Source organism: Erinaceus europaeus, chromosome 19, assembly GCF_950295315.1.
Source record: "Erinaceus europaeus chromosome 19, mEriEur2.1, whole genome shotgun sequence".
NCBI classification, from domain to species: Eukaryota; Metazoa; Chordata; class Mammalia; order Eulipotyphla; family Erinaceidae; genus Erinaceus; species Erinaceus europaeus.
The window spans coordinates 1,907,280-1,921,561 of record NC_080180.1 but is presented as its reverse complement, the minus strand read 5'-3'; the positions used below and the strand labels follow the sequence as shown (position 1 = coordinate 1,921,561).

General features: G+C 54.4%; 1 protein-coding gene across 3 annotated transcripts in view; it reads right to left on the bottom strand.

The window, feature by feature from the left end:
• Positions 1–13,388, bottom strand: part of PROX1 (prospero homeobox 1) — a 51,945-nt gene extending 38,557 nt beyond the window's left edge. The window contains exons 1-2 of one of the 3 annotated variants that reach the window (XM_007534399.3): positions 13,076–13,388; positions 4,035–5,844 (exon numbers count right to left, since the gene is read on the bottom strand). In XM_007534399.3, coding sequence (XP_007534461.1) covers positions 4,035–5,777 — 1,743 coding nt within the window. In that variant the 5' untranslated portion in view covers positions 5,778–5,844; positions 13,076–13,388. Of the gene's footprint in view, positions 1–4,034; positions 5,845–9,121; positions 9,141–11,483; positions 11,573–13,075 lie in introns of those variants that run through there. The other 2 variants (XM_060178429.1, XM_060178430.1) reach the window with 2 other exon arrangements.
• Positions 13,389–14,282: the final 894 nt, after the last annotated feature.

The following is a 14,282-nucleotide window of genomic DNA, read 5'->3' as shown; positions in this document are numbered from 1 at the left end:
CATTCAAGGCCAGCAAATAAATATTAAGGAGGTGAAGGGGGTGGGGGAGGGGGCGGGACGCAGACAAGATGGGTCCCCGACAGCTCAGTGCCTGTGCCTGGCGCTCCAAACACAGCTTTGTGAAGACAGATGACATTCAATTCTATGTGTAGATGCAAAACAGACAATACTGCTGAAACTTGAGACAGCTGCCAGGTGTTAAAAAAAGAGAGAGAGAGAGAGAGAATGATAAATCCATAAATTAATGGAAGACATCTGCTGGGGAGTATAAAAGATCAGAGAAGCAGGGGACCGCAGCCCTACCTGGAGCGGTATGCAAACAGCCTAAGCTCCCAGTGTCCTCTGTTTACCAAGCTCAGCTGAGCTCACCTGAGTGGCTGGGGAGGGGGGCCGGGTGGCAGCAAAAGGCCTGAGAGATAATAGGCCACACAGGCTGGGAGGGAGAGAGGGAGGGAGAAAAGCACCCAGCCCCCACCCACAGTGAAAGCTGAATTGTGGAGGGAGGGAGAGGGAGGGAGGGAGAGAGAAAGGGGTGACAGACTGCAGTCCCAAGCCTACTGACTTTTGCATCTCTCTGAAAATGCTTCGAGACCCCCCAAGCATTCTACTTCTCCCTGAGCTGGGCTCTTCTAATGGGCTTTCCAAGAAGCTGCTTCTCCTCCGTGGAAGCCTCAGGAGAGCAGATCTGAACTGACTCCTTAAATGACAAAAAGTGGCAGGAGGGGCACAAAGCAAGTTGTCACTGCTCCAGCCTGAGAAGTTGAATGGCCTGACGACGGGCTGGGATGTGTGGCTTACAGGATGTACTTCACCATTTGGGGGGAGTCCAGAGGCTACAGTGTCTAAAGTCCATGCTTGTTCGTAGACCCGCCAGTCACTGTGCCGACACCCCACTCCCAAGCCCCCATGGGTACTCACACCACCTAGGCACGCTCTGATTTGTTTTGATTTTTTTTTCCAGATTGAAAGAGAACACACAGAGAGAAAAAGAAACCGCAGCACCTACACTTCCCTCGATGCCTCAGGACCCGGCCTCGAATCTGGGCCTTGCGCAGGGCAAAGCAGCAAGCTGTCCTGGTGAGCTGTTTTGCTGGACTAGACTTTCTCTTTTAATGCGTGCCTTCTTCTTGGGCTTTCAAATGACCCCGTGGTTTTTCCTTTCTTAACCTCAAGCCTTCTGAACTAAGTTCTCCCCAGGGCCTGGGGGGGGGGCAGGGTACTTGTCCTTAGTCTTCTGGTTTCACTAGGGGACATGCAAATATCTGAGGCCTACCGGGGCTATTTGTCTTGAGATGCAAAGAGGGTGAGTGACAAGGAACATCAGAGAAGAAAAACAATCAGCTGGCTGTTTCTTTCATGGATTTGAATAAAACTTAGTATTTGATTAAATGGATTCATTTGCAAAGATATTAAACATATATATTTTTTTGTTCTATACCCAAGACGTGGCGGACTCCTGGGGCAGGTGCACTGAGGCTCAGTTGGACTTGCACACCCAGGTCCCTCCCTTCCGTGAAGGAAGACCAGCAGCTGGCGTATTCTGGGACACACAGCATCTATGCAAAGCAGGCTGCACTTGCTGGGGACTAGTCTGATAAGCCCCGAGGCTCCTGGTGGTTCTTATCTCGGCTCCTTCCTTGGAAGAAGCAGATGCTGCTCTTTGGAGTGAGAAAGCGTCACTCCTGAAGAATTAAATTACTTGTTCCATTTGGAAAGCCAACAGCACAGGCCAAGAGGCACAGGGAGGAGGCTTCTGCGCAGCAGGGACTGACAAGGGTGAGGACAGGGCAGGTCCAACCTCCCACTCACCCCTGCATCCCCACTGAAGTGATGTGGACCTATCAAAAGGGTGGCTTGCCCCTCTCCTGCTTAGAAAAACCACGTTTTCCCTATATCTTAGAGCTAAGGGTTTAACGGGGAGAGAGAAAGAAGCGGTGGAGGGGGGGCAGAGAGCAGAGGGTGGGACACTGAGCCCTGAGTTGTAGCAAAAGGCCAAGACAGTTCAGCCACTCAAAACAGCACCTCTGAGTTACAGCAACTGACAGTCCTCTGAACACAGAGGCTCCCGGCCATCCCTGACCACAGCCTCCCAAGGGTCCGACAAGTTATTCATCTGAGGAAGTAGCACTGGAGTGTCCTGGGGAACCTTGCTGAGGTCTAGAAATCAAAAGAACTTCTTTCAATTCAAAGCCTCAGAATTCCTCAGGGGATTTACAGAGTGAGACAATGAGCAGGGAGCCAACATTTCCAACAATCTGAAAGATTTTCTTCCTAGAAAACTCAACTTGGAAAGAAGAAGAAAAAAAAAAAAAAAGAACACACAGGCACAATTATCTCATTATGTGAAAAGTCTAATTAAAATATAAGCTGGCATCTTGAATTGAAAGAATTGAGTCAGGACTTGTGGGACTCTGTGTGTGTGTGTGTGTGTGTGTGTGTGTGTGTGTGTGTGTGTGTGTGTGAAGTCACACACGGAACTGAACTACTGTTGGCTCCAAAATTAAGTTAAGGAATCTGAGTATCTGTGAGGTCAGGAGCCCAGCATGAACTTCACAAGACAGAGGCTCTTAACACTCTTCCTGCAAAAGGGAGAAGACCACCCCAACACCAGTCTCTTCCCTCTGCCTTTACTTCCCCACCTTCGATGTTTCAGACATGGCTCCTGGCACAGCTGTGACCTGGATGGGTGCCCACCGTTGGGATGACTGCAAGGTGACAGCTGAACCCACAGTCCAGCCAGGACTCAGCTTCTATCCCTCCAGCCAGCTCTGCAGCATCTTCCTCCCCTTCACCTCGGTTCCTGCCTCTCCTCTCCCTCATGGTAGAAAGAAGCCCCTGTGTTTATCCGGTCTCTGGGCCCACCAGGAGGGCAGCCTTCACTTCCTAGGAAGTAGAGCTGGGTCTCTCCTCTTGGGAGGCAGCGTCTGGAGCTGGTCTAGGCTCTACTCATCTCCAGTCACTCAAGACGATGGCACCAACCCTCAGCTTAGCAGCAGCTGACTTAGCAAGCAGATTCCACACCCATCTGGTAACTTTTCCACGACCTCAACCCCAGAGACCACAAGACTTTAAAAAAAATACTCAAAGGACCAATTTATGGAGGGGGTGAGGGAGGAAGACCCATCAGTTAAAAATAGCTAAAGTTCAGAACAGATTGAGTAAAAGTACATCAATCACTGGCACCTCCCTATAAAAAACAGGAGAGGGGAAGAAGGAGACAGTCATTTTTCTTTTTCAAGCCGAATACAGCCGAGTTTTATATTTAATCATGCTTTCTCCTTTCCAAAATAATTTGCTTTGTGTATGTTGGGACAAAAGATTTCTGTGTATGGCTGAACAGAGGTTAATCATGCAGAGACAGCTGCACAGCCCCACAGAACAGGCCTGGGTGAACGAGAGACCCAAGTTTCCTGAATAAAACAGTACCTGCCCATGTCAAGAAAGAAAGAAAGAAAGAAAGAAAGAAAGAAAGGGAAAAAAAGAAAAAAAGAAAAGAAAAATTGTCATGGATCAAAGAGAATCTCTAACTTCCCACCCATCATTACCCATCTTTCTCCCCCCACCAGAGAGCTGTTTTCCTGAGACCTCACTGACCTGCGCACACTGACCCAGAGAAGGCTTCTGGCGGGATCATGGGAGGTGCAGGGCCCCGCCGTGCTCTTGACGCCATTAGAGCTGGCGCCATCTTTAAAAATGAAAGCTGATGGTAACCATCATTCGCAGAGGCTGCCCTCCGTCCCCCACCCCTCCCTGCGGCCACTCTTGGACCAGAAAGGAGCCAGCAGGCACTGCGGAGAGAGCCCACGTCCCCCGTCCAGCTCTGGGAGGCAGCCAGCAACTCGGGAATGTCGCAGAGACGGTGCGGTGTGACACTTGCTTGCGACGCTGACAGAAGCCCGTGGCCGAGCTCTTAGGGTGGCCCTGAGCTCCCTGAACCCCCTACACCCCCGCCCCAGGGTGGGGGAGAGGTGCGCTCTGGGTGGTGGTGGGCTTCCTCTGTCTGCCGCCCACCCCCAGTTGCAGTCAAAGGATATTGCGCTCCCCGAGTAGGGCGAGATCTCAGACATGTCCTGCAGGTCTCCGCACTCCGACTTGATGAGCGACAGAGACAGCCCCTCGGCCGCGCCGGGCGGGTGTGCAGGCGAGCAGGGGTGGTGGCTCAGGTGGTGGGATGACATCTTGGTCCTCAGACCGGCCGTCTCCCTCGTCAGGTCCAAGGATTCGGGAGAGGCCCTGTCTTTGCCCGAGAAGGAGCCGGCGGGAGCACCCAGGGGACTCTGGAACGGGTAGGCCATCAGGGGCAGGGGGAAGGGGTGGCGGAAGGTGGACGCGGTGAAGCCGGCGGTGGCCGACAGCGGCGACTGGTGCAGGGGCTGGTGGTGGCCGCCGGCGGGGGGCCCGGGAGCCGGCTGGTCGGACGAGTTCTTGCGGACCACCAGGGGCAGGGCCTCGGTCTGGTCGGCGGCGGCGGCGGCGGCGGCGGCCGGCATGGGCACGCTGCCAAAGGTGTCCAGCGTCGTAGGGAGGATGACGTCGCCAAAGCACTGCAGCCGCTGGTTGGCCGTGTGGAAGTCGTGGTGGTCACCGTTGACGGCGAAGCGGGCCTGGGGCATCTGGAGGGGCGCGAACACCTGCGGCGGCTGGCGGGCCGGCTTGGCGGCGAACACCTTGACCACCGTGTCCACCACCTGCGACACGGCCGTGTTGAGCTCCTGCTTGAGCGTCTCGGCGAGGTGCTTGCCCTCGGGGGGCTGCAGGGCGGCCGGGTGCTCCGCGCGCTCCCGGGGGCCACCCTCCCTCTCGGGCTTGTTCTCCGCCAGCTCTTGCTCGCGCAGCAGGGCCCGGGCCCGGTCCAGGAAGTGTCCGGGGTCCAGCTCGCACAGCTCGGTGTCCGAGCGGCCCACCGAGCCGCGGGCACGGGCCTCCAGGCTCCCGGAGCGCAGGCTGCCCTCCGACAGGTCGCCGTCCCCCTCGATGTCCGAGTCGCTGCTGTCGTAGATCTGGTAGAACTTCTCCTGCAGCTGCCGCAGCTGCTTCTGCATGTCTTCCAGCTGCTGCTTCAGCTGCCGCCGCTCCTCCCGCTTCTGCTCCTTGCGGGCTGACACCAGCTGCTGGAAACTCTGCTGCTGCTGCTGAGGCAGCCTCTGCTTGCGTTTGTTCTCCCGGTAGCTGTCGCGGGGGCTGGAGGGCCGCGGGGCCCCCTCCCGCTCGCCGTCCTGGCCCCGCAGCGCCACGCTGGGCGAGTGGCTCATGCCCCGGATGATGTTCTCCACGCGGGCCCGCTTGGCCCGCAGGTGCTCGTCGCAGAAGCGGTCCACGTCGAAGTGGCCCAGGGCGGGCCTGCCGAACGGGGAGAGGCACTCGGGGGGGCTGTCTCGAGAAGAGTTGCTGCACACGTCCTCCTGCTGCACCTCGGAGCCCGTGCTGGAGAGGCCGCTGGCTTGGAAGCTGGGCTCCGTGCCACCATTTTTGTTCATGTTATTTTTCAACAGCTGGGAAATGATAGTCGCTCCTGGGAAAGGCATCATGGCATCCTCGTAAGAGTTCGCCCTCTTCAGCAGCTTGCGCAGCACGTTGGACTTCTCCCCGTCTGCGTGCTGGACCACGGCGTACTCCACGTCCTGCTCCGCGCCCTGGGGATTCATGGCACCGAGGAACGTTGCTCTGGCCTTCGCGAAAAACGCAGACGCCGTCCCCACCGTCCTTTTCACTCCAATGTCAACTCTTCTCCTCTTGGTTTGCCGGCTTAAGAGGGCTGTGTTGTCATGGTCAGGCATCACTGGACAGTTATTGTGCCATCTTCAAAAGCTCGTCAGCTGGGCGCAACTCAAGAATCCCGGGACCCTGGCCAACAGAACAAAAGGACTGATGAATCATTTTCTTTAAATTTCTCCAAATTTCCTGACCTCAATCCTGAATCCAATGCAAAATGCAGAGGCTCTGGGATTTGTGGCACATTACAATTATTGCAATTTATTATGCGCTCTGCTTGAAATGAAACATTTTTAAATATTTCTGCTCTACTGCTTTAAGATGGATTAAGATTAAAAAAAAAAAAAGGAAAAACTGCTTAGGCACCAGTAATATGATTCTCCTTCACAAATGCCTAAAATGATACTGTTTATCTTCAAGAGAAACAGTAGATTATAGAGCACACAGCCTGTGACAACCGACTGATTAAATTTTGGGCATCGAGAATTCATATTACAAGAGGAGATGAAAGGACTCCAGTCTCAAGGAAGGAGTTGAAATTCAGAGGCTGTGTGAGATTTGGATGAAAAGGAAGAAAAAGGGGGAAAACATCTCTGTGTTACAATGTCTCAGGGTTGCAAAGGGAGAATAAATAGGACTTCAAAATCAGTAAAAATATTTAATACCCCTCCCTGATGGCTGGATCTTGAAATACCTGTGTCATGTGTGTGAAGTGGGAAGAAAGTGCCCATCCCCATCCCTCCAACAGTAGTGGCTAAGTTGGCGGTGAAGCCAGTGCATAAACGCGTCTCTTACCAGTCTGCTGGCTTAGCACAGGGGACATCTTTCTGAGCAAGAGGAGAGCTGGAGAGGGTATATCTGTTGCCACATTTAAATGCAAGAATGAGGTGACTTGAAAAAAATTTCACAATGTCCTTCTGACAATTTAAATTCTTATAAAGTTGGACCCAGTACAAAGAGAGAGACTGTTACAATCTAGCAAACTAATTTGGAAAACCAGGGATTATTGAGTGAGGCAAGGATACCTAGTTTTCCTGTTAAAAATCTGCCCCCAAAAGACTTCATAGAACTATAGAAACTCCTCAACACTCAGTTTGTGTATTTTATTTCATAGTCCAGATTAAAGAGAAAAGAGGGGAAAAAAAAACAAGAAGCAGATAGATAAAAAGACTAAAAGGAGATCTAGTCAGAAGACAAAATAACAATCAACTATGAGAAAAAGGGGAAAAAATGCTCTCTGCATTTGAACTTCCATTGTTTCTTGGGAACACGAGATTAAAAAAACAGGCTGAAGAGAGAAAACATCCTTCCTTGCATTTTACTGAAATAGAAAGCACTTGACATATTTTGTGACTTATTAACTAGAGATGCTAATCCCAGATTCTGTCCAAACAGAAGATATCTCAGCGTTGTGCTTACGGTAGGTATTCTATGAAGAAATGACAATGGTTTGGTTTTTTGTTTTTCTTTTTTACCTTTTCCCCAGGCAGAGCTTATCTAATATTAAACTTCACGTTGGTTTAAAAGAGCACATCTTCACAATACCAGGGGCATTGCCAAAGGCAGCCTGCGGAGTGCTTGGAAGAGCTCCCATCTCTCTCGGTTCACCTGTAAAAACATCTACGGGCTCCCTAGGACTGCATCTGCGGCTAGTTTTAAAGAATGACTACCCATGCAAACAGGCATGATTTCAGCATGAAATAATACAGAGTCAAAAATCCAGGGAATGCTCAATGCTTAGCTGGCAGCAATGCCTGCTTTTTTTATATTTTTTATTTTTTCTAAGCGACACAGATCTCATCTTGCCTGCCCGTGGCTTCTACAAGAAGGTGCATCTGACAAGGGCCTGCTCGGAGGGGCCCTGAAGGCAGGATGAAAACTTCTGTCTGTTTATAGAGATTCTCGGAAGAGAATTTCCTGGACTTGGAGTGCAAACAGAGCTTGGCCACTTCAGTGTGGGGCTGAAAAGCCATATTCAGAATGAGCGAAAGATTTCACACCTTCGTAATATAAAAACTGGTTTCAGAAGTACAAAGATGCAGTGACAAATACTCCACCAGCACACTCGAAGCTGACCCAGCAGGTGCAGCTCTCCAGAGGATGGGGGCGGGGGTGGGGAGAAGTTGGGGGGGGGGGGGCTGAGACAAATGAAAGAAAGGAGGAATGCTCCCCAAGCTCAGAGTGACCAGTATGTGGGGTGAGAGGCGAGAGTGTTGGCAAGGAGGACTCCTGTGTGGGTCTGCTGCCCTTCCTAAAATAGAGCTCACGGCCACTGTTGAAAAAGCGTCCTCTCTCTGCTTTTTGCTACACACACCCCCTACCTCCAGGATAGCACCTGGGAAGGGTCTGTCTTTTCCTGCCCAGCCGGCAGGCAGGCAATCCCCAGGGTAGGGTGGGAGCAGGGCTCTGCCACAAAGCCTCGAGAACCCCACGGCAGTGGAGGGGGCAGCACGGGGCACCCCGGGCATGGCCGCCTCTCACCTCTCTGTAGTAACTGGCTGCTCCAGCTGGGCTCACACAACAACATCTGCAGCTGGGCCTCAGGCCGCCTGCCACCCAGGGAAGAGGAGGCACCCAGAAGGCACCCCAGCACCAGAGCTCGGTGAGGGAAGCCTGCCGGGTGGGGCCTCCTCTCAGAAGAAGACCTCCACAAGCTGCTTCCAAGCCCACCCGACCCAATGGAAATTCTTTGGGTTTTTTTTTTTTGTCTTTTTATTATTATTTTCTTTTTCCAATTCTTATTTAACCAGTCCATATATGCATATATATATATATATATATATATATATTTGTTTTTTTCTCAATGAAATAAAGCTTGGTTTCTGTCTGAGGGTCAAAAAACTGGAGAGACACCCAGGCCTTGCGATGAAATTGCCCAGCTGAGGCTTAGCAGACAAAGCAAGTGTGTGTGGGGGTGGGGGTGAAATGGGGGAAATTATGTAATCTGGCAAGACAAGATTTTATATCAATCAGCACAGATAAGTGCATCCCTTTCTCTCTCTCCTTCGTGCAACCCTGGGGTGGAGGGACGACTTAGGCTCTCCACAATGGCGGCCTCAGGCAAGGTCAAACACCCCTCGCTGGTCCGCACAACCGTCAGCATCCCATCCTGTTTCACAAACAAGACCTGTGTGTGAGCACGGCCACCACGTCTGACAAGCACACTGCTGACTGATTCCTGGAAATCCAGTGGCCTGAAGAGAGTCCCCCAAGCATCCCCGTGAGCCCCCAATTCAGAGAATGCCATGGGATCACTTGCCCCACCGGGTACCCCATCCCCAATTAAGGTTCCTTAAAAAAAAAAAAACTCCTTTATTTTCCAACACGTTACAACAAAAGCCTTAGTGGGACGACCGCACTTGTTAATAATTGTCATCGTTTTAGTCTTAACACTGATTGCGAGCCTAACCATGCAGCCGAAGTCTTCTCGGTCCACACTGGCTGACAGGAGGCTCAGAAAGTATGCGGGGGCGGGGGAGGGGGCGGGTGGGAACTGAACCTCCGGAGTGGGACTGATGGGAAGCACACGCATCTGGCCGTGATGAACATGCCTACAGAGAGGACAGGTATCCGTGGGGCTATGGGTCATTGGCACTGTGAAGTGTGAAGCCCCACGACGGTTTCAGTTCCCAAACAGCGTGGGAGCATCTCCGCGTCCTCCCAGAAGAGGACCCTGTGAGGACCGTCATCCAGGGAGCATCCCGTCCGGTCCCACTGGCTCCAAGATTCTTAATTAATAGCTGAGTCCTCTGGCCTATCAGTCCCAAGGATCTGGTGAAGATCCACCGCTGGCAGGAGAGGCTCTCCAGTAAATCTCAAAGGAGCAGTGCAGTGTGAAGCGAGGAAGTAGGTGAGAGGCCTGCTTTCATAAAGAAGTGATGGGGGGCAGGGGCAGTAAGAGGTGCGACTTGTATGTATCTGTCTATCTGGAGCCCAGACTGTGGACAAAGAAGTATTCCATTCTGCTAATTATCCAGATAGTTCCGGCCGACCTGTGATGGGAAGGGGGGAGTGTGAGGTTGGCGTGGTTCCCCGTGCTCAGGATCTGGACTGCCCGTGTGGGTGAAAGTATTCAAAGAGACCACTCAAACCCAGTACACTTGACTTCTTTTAAGAAAAGCATCTTTGGGTGGGCCTCAGGTTGACTTGAGCCAGCCCGCTTCTGCAACCTCAAACAGACAGTCCCTAATGGAGTCCCTCTGAAATCAGCCTGGAAATCAGTAATCCAAAAAACACACTAATTAATTAAATAAAAATAAAGAGAAAGAGAGAGAGAAAAATCCAATGGTTTCACCTAGGTATAATCTCTGCCCCAGCACCCTGGCCCCAACCCCTGTAAAGAAACATTAGCCGTCTCCTTCAAGATAGCCAAGAGTCCATGTGTGCTAATCAGCAACTTCTCCTTTCTTCCAAGATGCCTCCGCGTGCTCTCTGGTTAGGAAGGTCACTGATGTTTATTTCGAAGAACCTGCCTAACACACGTCAGTCCTCTCGAGAGCGAGGTCTGTGCCATGAGAGGCTTCTTTCTACCAGGCTTCCAGCCTCGCTCTCAGCATAGACTTCTGACACCAGAAGCCTCTCACTTCGAATTCCTCCATCACAGAGACCCTGCACGTCGCCACCTGCCAACTGAGTGCAGGAGGTTTCCCAGACCTGCCCCCAGACCTCCGCCTCGACACTGCTGCAAGCAATGACCCCCCCCAAGTAGAAATGAAAGAGAAGGAGCCAGTAGCCTGCAGAGCACACCTTTTCCCTTCTTATAGAAAACTTAGGTTTGTCCTTTGAAGCTTTAGAATACACTAGCTGCTAGGGTTCAAGGAATATATATATATATTTCATTAGCATCCTGGAACAGTAGAGAATGAACAGCCTTATCTTCCTATTAGAAAATCAATACCAGTTTATAATTCCACTTTTTGAAATTCCTTACATAAGCAGTTGTATGAGACAATCATGAAAATAATAGAAGACATTCAAACACACACACACACACACACACACACACACAAAAGGCCCATTTGCACTTGGAGTAAATACGCAGCAAGCCTGACAGCCAGCGTATGTTTAAGACGACAAACAGTGCTTACAGAGACCACACGCTAAGAAATGAACCAAGTAACAACAAAGATGTGGGCTTGACTTTTTCCCACAAGGTGGTGATTCAACTCAACAGAACTCTGCATAATGGACATGGGAAAAATATCCCCCAAGTGCCCCCAGTACAGATAACCCCATTAAAAATCAAGCAAATGAACATATCCATAGATGACATTTTAATTATGGGAGGACTTCAAAAGCAGCCCAGGAAAGTATTGGGGGGGAACTTCAATGTCGAAAACCAAAGAATCTGTGACCTATTATCTCATTCCCATCAAACAACGCTCACCGCCTAAACAACAAGACCAACCGGCAAAGACCCTTTGCCAGCGGCCGGCCCTTCCCAGGCAACTCAAGAAGAAGCCCATTTTAAGGAGGGGGGGAAATGACAAGGGGAAGTTTGAAGCATCCAGAGGGAGCATTTCAATTCTGCCAGAGAAGCCTGCCCGGACTGCCCGCATGCACCAACCAGCCCTGGCCTCCTCCGGCTGCCTCACCGTTACATAAACACACCCGCGCCACTCGGGCAGGTTAACCCCATCCTCCTTCCTCTCTTCCTCGCCACACACAGCCCGGCTCACTTGGGAAATACTCAGAAGTTCCCGCAAGCAACTCTTCACAGAACCGCCTGCCGCCGCCAGCAGCTTGCGCGCACCAGAAAAAAGCACAGCTACCTCTCGTGGACTTGAGCTTTCTGCTTCTCCATCAGTCTAATAACTAGGACATCTGCCACATGTCTGCCACAATGACAGGCTCGTTCGGACTTCATGAGCACAGGGAACATCTGACTTGAAAGAGGGCCCCCCTCCCTCGCATACCCTATTCTTTCTGAGCAGGGAGAGAGAGCAGCGCTTAAGAGAGATAAGCTCCAACAACAGGGCACTTTCAAACTGACTTTGGTATTCTTGGCAGTCAGTTCACCATCCAGAGCTGTCTGTCCAAAGTCACACACACACACACACACACACACGCACACACGCACACACACACACACACACACACAGAAGATGGCTGTCCTAGCACCCGTCTCAGCCACGACCCGGCAGAAAGACAGAGAGGAGAAGGAAGCCAAGAAAAGGCCATCTCTCTCCACCTGCTGCCTCCGGAGCTTCTGGCAGGCAGAAGCTGGGGAGAGACAGGCTCCAGGGCAGAGGGCCGCCAACATCCTTAAGAGAAAGAAACGAAGCCACACAACTTGCCCCCTACCTCCCAACACCCCCCCCATGCAGAGAACTCACATGGCAGGGTTCACAAACAACAGCCCAGTGCCCACAGCCGCAGCCCTAGAGCCAGGGGCAGCCGGCGTTGCGGTCACAGGCCCAGCAGCGAGAACTGCACCTGTCTCGCCACACACCTGTCAGGCCCTGCCCATGCGTACTTAACACCCAGACCTCTGTCCAGTTTAGGAAGGGTTTTTTTTTTTTTTTTTTTTGAAGGGAGGATATAGGTGGGAGGAGAGAGAGAGAGAGAGAGGGAGAGAGCAGTTGAGACTTGTCGCCTTGACCCAGAGACAAGGCTACAAACAGCCAGGCAGGCTCTGTTTTTCTAAGAGCAAGGAAACCACACAGACCTTCTTGGAAAAAATGAGAGCCAGCAGGTGAGTTGGCAGCCTCCCCCGGGGGCCCAGGAGGACTCGGGACTGCCAAGAACAGAGGCACTGAGTCTCTGTCTTTCCCTGGGACCCGGGACCGACCGGCCAGCCCGGCCTCCTGTCCACAACCGCCACTCTCCCTGGCTCCTTCCCAGGTCAGAGAAGGGGCTGGGAAGCAGGGGGACCCCAGAAGCCGCCCCCATGCCCAGAGCAGACCCCCTCCTTGGTCTTCTCCGTCGACCTAGAGGACCAGCAACTTGCTGAACCGGACTTGGCCCCTCAGCCCCCTCTGGCACCCTGCGCCCACAATGCGGGGCGCTCCCTCCACTTCCCACCAGGGCCTGCTGCCCAGCGCACCCGGCCGCCCACCCCCAGGGTCACCCCGCTCAGCCGGCCTGGCCCCGCACGACAGGGCGCTCGGACCCGGGTCCCCACCGGTGCCCCCCCCCCCCCGGGCCCCGAGAAGGTGCCGGGAGCAGAGCGGCAGAGGCGGCGGGGACGGGGACAAAGGGAGGGACCCCCGGCCACACAAAAGCCACCCGGGGGCGAACGGCGGCACCCCTGCACCCCGGCACTCCGCACCCCTGCACCCCCGCACCCCCGCACCCCTGCACCGCGCTCCCGGACCCCGCAGGAAGGTGACAGTCCGCGGCGGGGACAGCGCGGGCCACTTACTGCGGAGCGCGGGGCTCAGGGACGCGGCGCCGCCGCCTGGACGCGCATCTCGGGGCGCGGGGGCCGGGGCGCGGGGACCGGGGCGCGGGGTGCAGGGCGGGGACCGCGGCTCCCGAGTCCCGCGGGGCGGCGCGCGGGGCTGCTCCGGGCGGGCGGCTCGGACCCGGGGCCGGCGGTGCGGGCTGGTCCGCTCGCGGCTGAGCTGCGCCCGCAAGATTGACTTTAAGACTCCGCCGAAGGAAACAGGAAGGCTCACGTCACAGTCTGGCTGACGTCCTCGGCCCGCCGCCCAATCGCCGGCCGGGACGCGGGGTGGGGGGGGGCAGAACTTGGAGGAAAAGCCCCTGGGGGGGGACCCGAGGGGGGAGGACCCGGCCCCCCGCGCCCCCTCCCCCGGCGACCCCTCCCCACCGCCCCCCCCCCCCCCCACGCCACCACTGCGGGCGACAGCAAGGCCACCCGGGCCCCAGCTCCTGTCCCCGAAACACTGTCCGGGGTGGCCACTGGCCCGCTCCTCGGACCCGGCTCGAAAAAGTACTCAGCTGCAAATGTGGGGGGTGGGGGGCTCGGGGGTGCAGGGGGGCGTAGCCGGGGTCCTCGGGTCTTTGCACTTTTGCAAAAGGGCCGAGGCCGTGCAGGTGGCCTGGGGACAGCAGAGGAGGCCTGGGGACCGACTGTCATCACAGGTGCCCGGGGCCGTGGCTCCGATGGGAGGGAAGCCCGGGGTAGCTGGTCCACCCGCAGGGCCGGCGGTTGGTCAGCAGGGAGAGGGGCCGCTGCTGCCACCAGGTTACTGGGGTGGGGGCGCACAGCCTTTGGGGGAGGCGGGGTGGGTGGCAGCATGGCCTTGCGGTCCCTGGTCCTCACTCACTCGCTCACCCGCTGGCTCCTGACTGAGGACACAGGCTCCATGCAGGACCCGGTCGTGTTCCCCAAACCCGGGTGACCAAGTTGAAAGTTCCTTGGGAAAGAATTCTCACGCAGGCAGGATTCCCGGCTCCGCTGGGAAGCCAGAGGGAAAGAAAAAAAAAAACCCTTTTGGTGCAGCACCTCCGGAAGGAACAGCCACCTGGCCTGGCCGGCTCCGGTCCCTGAGACTGGGTGCTGGGGAAAACCCCCGCCCCAGGCCCGAGCCCCAGAGCCCTGCCTCTGCTGATGGCTCTGAAAAGAGCCACCGCGTTGATGACTTGCCGATGCTTGTGGTGCC